This window comes from Sorex fumeus, unplaced genomic scaffold, assembly GCF_029834395.1.
Source record: "Sorex fumeus unplaced genomic scaffold, SorFum_2.1 ptg000130l, whole genome shotgun sequence".
NCBI classification, from domain to species: domain Eukaryota; kingdom Metazoa; phylum Chordata; class Mammalia; order Eulipotyphla; family Soricidae; genus Sorex; species Sorex fumeus.
The window spans coordinates 847,013-859,823 of record NW_026606187.1 but is presented as its reverse complement, the minus strand read 5'-3'; the positions used below and the strand labels follow the sequence as shown (position 1 = coordinate 859,823).

The 12,811-nt window shown below is 44.6% G+C and overlaps 1 protein-coding gene across 3 annotated transcripts in view; it reads right to left on the bottom strand.

Annotated features, from left to right (window-relative positions):
• Positions 1-12,811, bottom strand: part of XPO6 (exportin 6) — a 113,952-nt gene that overhangs the window by 40,909 nt on the left and 60,232 nt on the right. For all 3 annotated transcript variants that reach the window (XM_056138828.1, XM_056138827.1, XM_056138829.1), the window contains 2 exons: positions 10,553-10,679; positions 2,480-2,589 (listed from right to left, as the gene is read on the bottom strand). In XM_056138828.1, the coding sequence (XP_055994803.1) occupies positions 2,480-2,589; positions 10,553-10,679 (237 nt within the window). The remainder of the gene's footprint in view (positions 1-2,479; positions 2,590-10,552; positions 10,680-12,811) is intronic.

The window sequence follows — 12,811 nt, the reverse complement described above, 5'->3', positions numbered from 1 at the left end:
GCAGAAAAGTGAAAGGACTATGCGTTAATCCAGGCCATCAAGTCTGCCAGAGGGGAAAGGGTGTTGCCGCATTCGCTCTCTCTTCTCTGGAAAGAAGGATGGCGGCCGCATGGGAGCCTTGTGGACAGCAGGTATGAGCCGGGGGTGTGGGGGCGACTAAAACCTCATGGGAAGGGGGGCGTTCCAGTCCGTCCTTCACGCCCTACCGAGGTCACCAGTTGCCCCCCACGAGCGGCTCTCCAGCACGGCCACAGCCCCAGAAGCACAAGGACTTAATGCAGAACCCAGCAGCTTGGAGCAGAAAAGTGAAAGGACTATGCGTTAATCCAGGCCATCATGTCTGCCCAGAGGGGAAAGGGTGTTGCTCCCTTCCGCCCTCCTCCCTCTGGAAAGAAAGATGGTGGCCACATGGGAGCCTTGTGGACAGCAGGTATGAGCCGGGGGTGTGGGGGCGACTAAAACCTCATGGGAAGGGGGGGCGTTCCAGTCCGTCCTTCACGCCCTACCGAGGTCACCAGTTGCCCCCCACAAGCGGCTCTCCAGCACAGCCACGGCCCCAGAAGCACAAGGACTTAATGCAGAACCTGGCAGCTTGGAGCAGAAAAGTGAAAGGACTATGCGTTAATCCAGGCCATCATGTCTGTCCGGAGGGGAAAGGGTGTTGCCCCAGTCGCCTTCTCCTCTCTGGAAAGAAAGATGGCGGCCGCATGGAAGCCTTGTGGACAGCAGGTATGAGCCGGGGGAGTGGGGGCGACTAAAACCTCATGGGAAAGGGGGCGTTTCGGTCTGCCCTTCACGCCCTACCGAGGCCACCAGTTGCCCCCCACTAGCGGCTCTCCAGCACGGCCATGACTCCAGAGCACAGAAACCAATTTCTTAACTATCTGACTTTCAGTAGAAATACTTCTAGGGTCAATAAGTAAAATAGCAGAAATCCAAAACCAACATTTAATTCTTGAACCCAGCTGTAGAAAGCAAATCACTTCACAATGCTTTTTCAGCATGTCTGATTTGGGGGGGGGGGTAAACTCTAAATAATAGTGGTGAATCTTTTATTGAAACAATGAATCTAATCAAAGCAGATAGAGTGTTAACTAGAATTCATCTGCCCCACAGGGACTGGGAGGGGTGGGGGGTGGGGGGTGGGGTTTTATTGGGGTTCCTCATGGTAAAAAATAAGTATTGGTAAAGGGAAATGTGTTTGATATTTGCATGACTGAGACCTAAACCTGAAAGCTTTGTAACCTTTCCCACGGTGATTCAATAAATAAATAAATAAATAAATAAAAATAAAATTAAAAAAAAAAGAATCTCATTTAAAACGATTGTTTTAAGTTGGCAAATTCCCCCAAAAGAGGATCTACTGTTGTATAATAAGGTTTCTGATATATAATATATATAATGTATATATATTATATATCTGATATATAATAACGAAGTACAGGGAAAATACTTCTTACATGCAAAAAACCAGAGTGGAAGTGGGGAGGACAGGATCTAAGAATATACTAGAAGAAAAAATTCTCCCTGTTTTCTTTTCTCTTGGGGCCAATCCAGGTGGTGCTCAGGGCTTACTCCTGGCTCTGTGCTCAGGGATTATTCTTGGTGGGCTCAGGAGACCATCTGGGGTACCAGGGACCTAACCCGGGTCAGCTGCATGCAAGGCAAACATCCTACCCACTATACTGTCGCTCTCATCCCCTCCTCCCCACTTCTATTTTGAAGTATATCAAAAGTACAAAGGTAATTACTTCTGGATTTGGGAGCTATGGATAAATTAGCCTCTTTTTATTTTTCAGCTTTTTCTAGTTAAAAAAAATTTATGACAAGCACTTTTACCTTATGAAATTTTCGAACACCTACAAAAGGAGTAAGAACATAATGTGTAGCAAGTTCCCATTAACTGTTTCACATCAATTACCACCACACAGTCAACCCTCTTTCATCTACAGGGCTAACCCACTTCTCTTACTAGTGAGCCATTTTCAAGTGTCATTTCACCCAGTAAATATTTCAGTTGGTATATCTAACATAAAGGCCATAAAACACACAGACATACCTTAGAAACCAAACAACAGCACAGGGGCCAGGGGAGCATACTTCACGCATGCAAGACTCCAGTTTGATTACTATAACCCCTGCCCTCAGCATCACCCTCCAGATCCCTAAATTCCCCTGGGTGTGGCCTTAGGAGCCCCCAGCATGGCAGGATCTGAGTACTGAATCACCCGTCTAGTTCAGGAATCGCCCTCAAATCCCGAGGTCCAGAAAATTTTACTTTAAAACTAAAAGTTAATACTAAAGATTGCTCTTTCAACCAAAAATGCATTCAAAAAAAAAAATTAAGGAAAAAGGAGAAAATGGCATTAGTATGGCCTCAGCTTTATGAGATCGGGCTGCACAGTTGCCCTTTAGGACACAAGACAAACTGGCCAAAATAAATGTCTGTTTCCAGTTACCAGCATCTCTTTGGTTTTACCTGTTAAGAACTGCTTCTTTGTCTCCCAGACGACTTTTAATTTTACTTGTCAGATAGTCTAGAAAGAGGGTCCAGATGTCCAAACAAGAGAAATAACCTTCATGAGTAGGCTGTGATGCAAAAGAAATGAGACAATAAAATTACTTAATGCATCTTACTCCTCAGATACACAAGCACCACTGTTTAATTCAATCAAAATGTAAAAACCATGAACCAAGGGGCCAGAGCAAAAGTTTGACCCCTAGCATCCCATACAGTCCCGGAAGCCGTGCCAGGAGTGATCCCTGAGCACAGAGCCAGCCTTAATAACACCAGGTGACGTTCAAAACAAAAACAAACAACAAAAAATAAGCTAGAGTCCCCCAGCTTCTTGATAACCACAATCGATGTCTTTTAGCCTAGGGGTTCTCAACTGCCACTTCACAAAAATATTCCTTCCAGTTGTTGAAAATTGCTGCCATTTAACATGTGGTATGCCCAGATCATACAGTGATAGCATTATAAATTTCAGTGAGTATTCTTAGCATACATTTTTTTTTAATTTCTTCCCCAGCAGTCAACAGAGAACTTCTATGTTGGTGGGCCACAGGTATAAAGAAGGCTGAAAGCATGGTTCAGTCGTCTCCAAATCTACTCAGTTGAAAGGTGTAAGTTAAGGTACTATGTAGCACATCCACACAGGCAGAACACACTGAGTTACACAACAAGCAAGGTGAACACCCATCTTACAGTACGAGACTGGTGAGAAGAAGTCACCCAATTCCAATAGTTCACCCAATTCCAATCTAAGAGCAGGAAATCAAAATCCAGATGTTCAGGTCAGTTGCTAGGAGCACGCCCTCTTTATTTTTGACTCTTAACTGACTGCGGTTCGGTGACTGTTTCCTGTGCAAGTAATTCCAAAACCCATCACCAGTACACCCACCCCCCTCCCCCAAAGGAGCCCAAGGCCCTATCAAACCCCCTCCCCCACCACACACAACACACACCCGGTCATGTGGCTCAGTTCAGCTGTTACGCCGCCTCGCCTTTGGCTCTTTGTGGCTCCACTTCTGAGAGATCATGCCCTATCTGCCCCTTTCCTTCTGACTCCACTCAGCTCAATATCCTCTAGCTGCAACCAAGATACTGCAAACAGCAGGGTTTTGTTTTCCTCTTCGAGCCACACAGTATCCCACGGTGTCCCCCACAGTACCCCCCAGCTGCTTGGAATAGTAATCCACAGCTGGGCACTGGGTTGTTTCCATATCTTGGCTATTGGAGTAAGCACTGCAATGAATGGAGTGCGCGTGTACCCTTCCGACTTAACATCTTTGTGTTTGGGTACTAGATGCCAAGAAGCGGTATCACTGGATCGTATCAGAGTTCTATTCCTCATTTTTTGAGAAATCTGGAGATTGCTTCTCAGAGAGGCTAGACAAACAACATTCCACCAACAGCAGATGATGGCTCCCTTCTCACCATAACCCACCAACACTACTTGTTCCTAGACATTCTAATACATGCCATTCTCTCTGGTGTGAGGTGATCTTAACGATGTTTCGACTGACATTTCCTAATCAGGAGTGACAATGAGCACTTTTTCATATACCCACTGGCCGTCTGTGTATCTTATTTGGGGAATTCTCTGTTCATTCTTGCCCTATCTATTTGGATGGCGTCACTGTATTTTTTGTTGTTCAATTTTGTGAGTGCTTTATAGATCTGGGATGCATTGTGTGCAAATATTTTCTCCCATTCAGTTGAGTGTCTTTTTATTACAGCGTGGGTTTCTTCTGCTGTACAAAGTATTTTAATTTGATGTAGCCCCATTTATTTATTGTTCTTGTTGTCCTTTGCCTGTAGGGTCGTCCTGTTGAAGACACCTCTGCAGTCCATTTCCTAGAGTTTTGTCAACATTTTCTTCCATATTTTCTATTCTTTGCCCCAGTGAATGAGTGATCTTTCCACTATATGTCATTATAAAAACAAGTTCCAGAGGCTCCAAAGGTGACAAATTTACACATTTTAGCATTAAGAATAACAACTGTTATCTTTATATAACAGCCTGAAAATAAGCGTGCTAAAAACTCTTGGTTATTAACTCATCTGCAAAAGCAGGGGTGTCAAACAGGCAAACAGCAACCTCTAACCAAATGCTAATGAGGACAAAATGAGAAGAACGAGTCTCTGTAGTATCCCAGGGCCTGGACCAACGCACTCAGAACTTGCTCAAAAGCCTTGAGATCCCATTTTATACAAAATCCAGGTGTTGTAACCCCCCATGGGTTACAACCTAGCAGGGTTCCAACTTCTAGCTCCCCCTCAATCTCTTTAAGCATTCACTCAGTTTCTTTTTTCTTTTTCTTTTTTTTTGGCCCTATGCCCCATGCCTGGCCCGAAGCCATGTCACAAAGGAATACTCAATTTCTTTGTAGCTATAAGAACTCTCTAGTTTCACTTGTAACTGTCTTATTGAATCAAACAATGGCAAGATCACAAATCGAAAGAAACCATGTTCTTGAATCAGTTTCCAGAAATCACTGAGCTTACAATATGGAATCTGCCCAAGGACTATCTAACATTGGTGGGGAGCAAACAGTGAAGTTCTGAACCCAGGCAGAGTCTACAAAAACTTAAAACTGATAGAGGTTAAGGCACTTGACTTGCAACCGCTGATCTCAGCATCCTGTATGGTCCCCCACGAACCTTCAGTAGTGATTCCTGAGCCAAGAGTCAGGAGTAGGTCCTGAGCAAGGCCAGATGTGGCCCCCAAACAAAAAACCAAACAAACAAGAAAGGAAGCAGATTCCAACCTCACAACCCATACGCAAATCTGCCTGAGGACTAGACCCTGACAATCAACAAGACACTGACAAGACCTCCTAAGGAAGGAAAGAAACGAAAAAAACAAGACCACTTTCTGGCTTCACTACACAGCAAAACCTAGGATGTCCCTGACACCATGAGAGTAGCAAGAAAAAGAATTCACAAGCCCTGAGGAAACGAGATGGGATGCTGGCAGACATCCTGCACCACCATGAGACAGTCTTCCTGGTCCAGGCTCCACCGACCTGCACTGCCATTAATTCTGCACCCAGTTATCCTTCCTTTGTTTGAAAGCTCCCACATGCCTCTCCAGAGAACCTCACTGACCACACACACGGAAATACTCTTGAGAAAAGTCACCACATAAATCTAGGCTGCTGACTGGTTACGCCAAAGTACCTTCCAATCATGCGTACCTTCCCCGTGACTTTGAACGGAGAATTTCCCCTGCTCAAACATGGAGAACAAGGGTGACAGACCTCTACACCTCAGGTGCAGAGGTGAACTCCACCATCACGGTTCCCTCTGCAGGGCCTCTGAGTCTGATATGCTGCCCACAGGCTGCCCACAATCTGGTCTTTCGTGGGCACAGATCATAAGGTCATAAGCGTGGTAGGTTGACTTATACTTTTGGAGTTCTTCACTTTGTCAGATGCCAGGAGCCAAAATGTCAGTACAGCCTAACCTGCGAGTTAGGAACTAATCTCTTCTTGGAAAAATGTTGAAATACATTGTGTACGTTTCTGAGCTATGCCCGGGATAAGTGCCATGAGACCACCGTTAGGGATCACATCATGATTTATTGAAAATCTGCATGCTTTGCTAATTCCCCATTTTGCCCACTTTCTCATGTAATCAATTATAAAAGGCTAGCTTGGGAGAAATAAATCTGGAGCTTGATCAGAGTCTTGACTTGCTCCCATTCTTCCATCTCTTTTTTCCCACTCGCGCACGCTCTCCCGGTTATCCATGTTGACTGGTCCCGCAGGTCAGGGCAGTCAGAACCCTCACAAATTCTTCTGAAGTTGCTATTGTTTGGGGGATACACCTGGCGGTTTAGCCCAATCTTGGCCTTGTGCTCAGGGGATCATTATTGGTCGAGGAATCGAACAGGATCCTGTTGTGTACCAGGCAAGCACCTCACCCCCCATACTATCTCTCTGGCCCCACAAATACATTGTTTAAATGTACCTGTATACAAATTTACTTCAGATTCCAGTGAAGACTGAAGATCCTACCAAGGTTTTAAAGAAACTAGTGATACTGCTCGCATCTCCAAGGCAGTCAACAGTGGTTATTCTTACAATCATCTGTGTGATTGTCACAAGATTCTAAAGTAGATGGACACTATCCCCCTTTCTAGTTCATAGATAAAAGAAACAAAAGCTGAGAAGGCCCGGGAGAAAGGGCATTTCAGAAAAGAGGCCTGGTTCAACCCCTGGCACCACATGGCCTCCCTAGCACTGCCAGGGGCAGTCCTATTTTTAACACCGTGCCCCAGCCCCTTTCCTGCAAAAACAAACAAAACAGGTTAAAGGCCAAAGCTCAGAAGTCACTTCTGAAGGCAATCTGATAATAAGGAGCCAAAGCAGAGCTAGAATGTGGGTGTTAGGGCCGGAGCAACAGTACACCGCGTAGGGCACTTGCCTTACATGCAGTCGACATGCAATCTGCGGCATCCCATACAGTCCCCTGAGCACCACCAGGAGGAATTCCTGAGTGCAAGATTCAGGAGGAACCCCTGAGCACAACCAGGTTTGGCCCCAAAGTCCGAAACAAAAAAAGAAAGTAGGTCTGAGCCTCCCAGTCCAAGTTCTTTGCCCTGCGTCAAACCATACCTGGCACTGTTTGGGAAGATAAAATGAAAAATACAAGTCCAAGAAGAACTGCTGACAGTATGAGCAGAAAACCAGAAAGCACATCAAAATCAGTCACTTCTGCAAGCCAAGTAAAACAATGGTCCAGGCAAACACCCACACCCAGTACTGTTTATGTTTGGAGGGGCCAGTGGGTGAGGGAGGAAGGTGGAGAATGGTTAAAGGAAAATACTAATGTTACCTTGGTCTCATTATTGGCTTTTTAAAAGTCTGCTGAATCAGTGAGTTATCAGTTTACACTGGCATTTTAAAAATATCTTTACTGCCACGAAAATCTCTATTAACTTTAAGAAAAGGCAAGTATTAAGTACACCCCGAATAATCCTCTAGACAAGACTTAACACATTTTCTCACTTTACAGGCAAACTACAATGAAGTGAACACACCCTGTCAAGGAACAGATGAGAACTGAGAGTTCTCTCTCATTTTTCCAATCTTTCCACTTTCTCATGAGGTGTTGGGGACTACAGCTTGTGGAGTTCAAGGGTTATTCGTGGCTCTTTGCTCAGGCCCACTGAGCCATCTCTACAGCCCCTATTCTTGAATCTTATCCCAAAGAACCCTACCACTCCTGACCTGGGTACCCCTCTGCCTGATGCTCAGAATGTGCATCTGCATGGACCACCGGTGAACCTTCCAAAGTCTAAGCGCTGCACCTAGAATGGACAATCCTCACTTAGAGGCCAAAAGAGCAGGTGGGAACTACACCAAGAGTAACCTAGAGGTAAAGCGAGGAAGGATGGTGCTTGCTGCTCGCTTCAAGACCCCAACTACTCTTCCTGGTAACTTAAATACACAAAATCACCACTTTCAGGTCCATGGAAAACTAACACAGAAGTGTAGAGAACGAAACAAAAAGAACAATGAGAAAGATGCTGAAAGGTACTGCAGCAATTCATAATAATTTATGTGAGGAAAACGAAACTAAAGAAAAACGTTAAACTGTGCGGCATCTGCACTATACAACATCTCCAACTCTTCACACTGATATACCTAGAGTAGCACACCACATTGGATGGGATATAAAGTAGAAGACATGTATACCTGCAGCTGGAGCAACGTACAGCGGGGAGGGCACTTGCCTAGGATGCAGCCGACCCAGGCTCAATCCTGGCACCACATATGGTCCCCCAAACCCATCAGGAGTGATTCCTGAACGCAGAGTGAGGAATAAAACCTGAGTATCATCAGGTGTGGCCCAAAAACAAACAAAAAAAGACATGTATGCCTGCAACCTTTTCTCAGCATATATGCTAAATGATCCCATTTAAATGGGCACCGGTTTTCTGGATCTTTTCATTCCCAAATCAAACCATTCTTTTTTGTGCCTCATCCTCATCAAAAAGCAAAAGCACTTCATGCCTTCTCCGTTCTAGTCTCCTTAAGAGTCCTCTGGATTGATCTGAAAAGGTTCCCATCTCTGATGCTTCTCCCCACCTCTCCTCACGTCTCTTCCCCTTCCTGGGTCTGGTGAGCCGAGCTCTGCATGTCCACCTGTTTGCTCTGCATTCAGGGCCCCTCTCCTTGCTCAGACGCCTTAACTGTGATCCGCCGTTGGCCCCTCCACCTCCACTTGTGCCCTGTCCCTGTCCCCCGGAGCCATTCATCGGGGACGCTTCACCCTCAAACCCCTCTTTGAGAAAGGCCAGCTCTCAACCAGACAGGTTGAATCCCCATCATATACAGTATCCTTCCCAGTCTAGCCCTGGCCTCTTCTCTAGCTCAGTATTTCTCAAAACCGTCACTACCTGGGGGTTGCTGGGACAATGTAAGAGGGTGCAAATGAGGGGCACTCTCTGTTTGCTCCTCTGAGTAACTTTGTTTCCTGTAACAGCAGACCAATCAAGTTGGGCAACATCTGCTCTAACTTCATTGACTGTATTATCAATGACTTCAACAAACAGAGTCTATTAATAGGTCCAGATGCTCTCACTGACGCAGCATTGTGTCCCTCGTGTATAAGCCTACAGCAAGCATTACAAACGCACACCAAAAGGCACATGCAAAAATATTCACTGCGGCATATTCAAGAACACCAAAAGCAGCGACCTAAATCAAAATGGTTTTGCACATGACGACTTAAAGCTATGAAAATGAACTATGTGCCAACACAGACAAATCCCACCAACTATAATCAATAGAGAGAAGTCAGACAAAACAAATATACATGGCATGCGTTCAACAGTAGTGCCAAGGGATTATTCTGGCTCTGTGTGCTCAGGGGACCATATGTGGTTCTGGGGATTCAAGCAGGGTCACTACTGCACACAGGTAAGCACCTGACCACCAGCACTATTTCTCTGGCCCAAAGCTTTTGTAACTTGGTTGTTGGGTTTTATGATTTGTTTTGCTTTGGGGGAGGGCTGTGCTCAGGGGTTATTCCTGACTCTGTGCTTAGGAGTGATCCCTGGTGTTGCTCAGGAGACCAAAGTTAGGATCAGGGATTAAACCAGAGTGGGTAACAGGCATCCCTTAATGTACTATGTCTCCGACCCCAATCACAGAAGTTGCAAAACAGGGACAATCCTGGGATGCTTATGTTAGAAACTGGGTTCCCTTGGAGAAACGAGGAGGGGTATGAAGGGAGTTCTGTGGGCACCAGTCATGTTTTCTTGAGTTGGGCTGTGGCTACACGGTGTTTCACCATGGTAAAAATCCATCAAACCAAGTGAAAAAGTAGACAAATGCACCATGTCACACAAGAGTGCTTCACACACAAACACTTTAGTAAAAAGCTTGTTCATTCCGGAGGGCACCCAAGGTGTGACATGAGTCTAATACCTAATTAAAGACAGTAAAGCACAAGTCTGCATGTCACTGAACAGTTCTCAATGACATTTCAGTGAGAGAGTTCCAAGAAACAAATGTTCTACCTCAACACACTTTTAAAATACATGTTAATAAAAATACTGGTCACAAGAATGTGAAACCACTCTGCTTATGAAAGTATGCCTGACTCCTGAAAGGGGTTCCGAGAGTATCTGCTTAATGCGGGAGGGGCGAAGATTCGAATCCCCAAAACCACTCAATGTAACTACTAAGAACTTCCCTCTAGTCTCCCTGTGAAAGTTTTAACAATAGTTACAGAATAAAACCAAAGGCTCTAAGTTTAGACTTTTTCTGTATTTCACTTCTCCAACACGATTGTTGGGGACATAGACACAGTATGACCCTAATCAAGTTGTTCTTTTGTGCATCCGTTTCTGTATGAGTAAAGCGGAGTAAGACTACTTACCCTCATACAATTCTCTGAAGATTACGTTAATCTTCACAAGTGTATGATATAAATGTTTGGGGGAAAAAAATGGAGAGACTCCTTCACCTAAAAGTAACAACGTAGACTGGGGGTGGGGGGCAGGGGGTAAGGAATGGGTGACTGGCACCTTACCTGATGAAATGTGTACTTGAACAAAAGTGTTAAAAACTCCACCACGGGAAACTGGGAATATGACTCAATTCTTCTCAGGTGCACACTTACAAAGAGCCGCAGAAAGTCAGTAAACTTCTCAATGTAGCTAAATAGAAGAAGAAAAAAAGAGTGACACTAAGAAACCCAGCCACCTTTAGAAGAGAACTGAAATTCAATGCAAATTTCTTTCAATACAGGACTACACAGATTTATAATGTATGTTCAGTTAAAAACATAAAGGCCTGTAACAATTACCTACAGGACAGGCAACCCTTCATTCCATTACCACCTGAAACATAGCAGAAAAGCAACTTTAATCCTCAGACACTATCAACTAGGCATCTTAAAAGCTAGAGCTCTCATATTTCCTACCTTATTAGTCTTATGACCCAATTACAGTAAAAAGAAATGGTACTAAAAGTATATGGGCAGGTCGTGTGTCTGAATGTGAAGGTGGCAAGTCTGGAAGGCTGGGTTTAGGGGCTACTAATCATTGCTGTTGTTTGATTTTTGCCTGGAAGGCCAATATGTTGAAATTAACTTGCTAAAAATACAAAAACAAACCAAGGCCACACAAAAAGCTTGGCATTCAAGTAAGACATATTCAGGATCATAATCTACTGTGCATTTTTTCCCACTCTCTGGCTCCTGGTGCTAATGAAACATGACACATTCCATTCATCTCTAAAAGTGACTTCAAGTGAGGGCGGACGGCTGTCAGAACGGAACAAGGCTAGTCTGATGCTTCATTTAACAGACGAGGCCCAGAGAGAAGGTAACCAGCCCAAAGGAACGCAGCCAGCTCAGGGCAGAATGGGAGGACATCCACTCCCAATCCAGTGCTCTTTCTTTTTACATCACAGTGAATCCCCAATTCATTTGTATTCACAAAACCATTTCACAGAAGAGTGTGGGTCAAAGCTGCAAGGATAAGAGACTTTTGTTATTAAATACACAGCAAAAACATCACTCTCACATATCAGAAACTCTCATTTTAAGCCCCTAAATACCAAAAGGTGATGAGAAAATGAGATGGGCACACCTCCACAAACCATAATTTCAGAGATAAGAGTTGCGGATATTCTCTCTTTTTCAAATTTTACTTTTTTGCATGTTTCTTGTTTGTTTTTTGTTTCTGGGCCACACCCGGTGGTGCTCGGGGCTTACTACTGACTGTGCTCAGGGATCACTCCTGGCAGGGATCCCAGGACCACATGGGATGCCAGGGACTAAACCCAGGTTGGCTAAGTGCAAGCCAAATGCCCAACCTGCTGTATTATAGCTCTGCCCCCAAATGAGGTCTTTTAAAAATACAAAGACACTAACATTAAGCCAAAAAGAAATAATGGCTAAAAGCAACTGTGACATTCCTGACTACAAAGCACCTTTTAAAACGGCAAAGATATGTGAAATACAAAAGGGCAGAGGACTACCATTCCAAAGAGCACACTGGCCTATAAATACAGCGTCCCATGTTGCTACTGGGTCCTATAGTCCTGGGGGTGCACAATCCGGCCATCTGGCTTCTGCTTTGCCCCATATGGTCCTCTATAAGTAAGTTTATTTGCAGCTTTAAAAAACAAAAAACAAAAAACCTTAGCCTGCTTGATAAAGGAAATGGGTGTTTCATCAGTGCACCGTAAGGCCAAGCACATGAAAAACCAGACCCAACTGCTCTCAGATATGAGAACAGAGACACTGATGTCTCAATCACTAACGAGAGCAGGAAGTGCTCTTCACTCAGTTGATCCATCCTGATTTGACATCAATATCCAAAGTCACCAACCAGCTTACTGCTCTTCAAGATGCACTCAACTCCCCATCACCCACAAAATAGTAAAAAGGAGTCATGGAAAATTATCATACAATCTCAATTTTACTTTCATCTGCAACCCCAAATTTTTTGTTTGCTTTTGGGCCACATCCGGCTGTGCTCAAGGACCACTCTTAGAGGTGCTCCGGGCACCAGGCACCAGGAATTGGACCATATGTGGGGCCAGGGACTGAGCCCAGGTCAACCACATGCAAGGCAAGTGCCTTACCCTCGATCCTTACCCTACTATCTCGGTAGTCCCTTAAAAAAATTACCAGTATACAAGTCTGTGTGGTAGCTAAAATTACAGATTTTATTTCACCTCATTTTCTTCCCCTTGCCCACCTTCTGGTACAGGAGCTAATGAGCAGCAGAAAGTTAGGGGGGGAAAGGCAGGAGAGGAAAAGAGAAGCAAAGGACCTGGG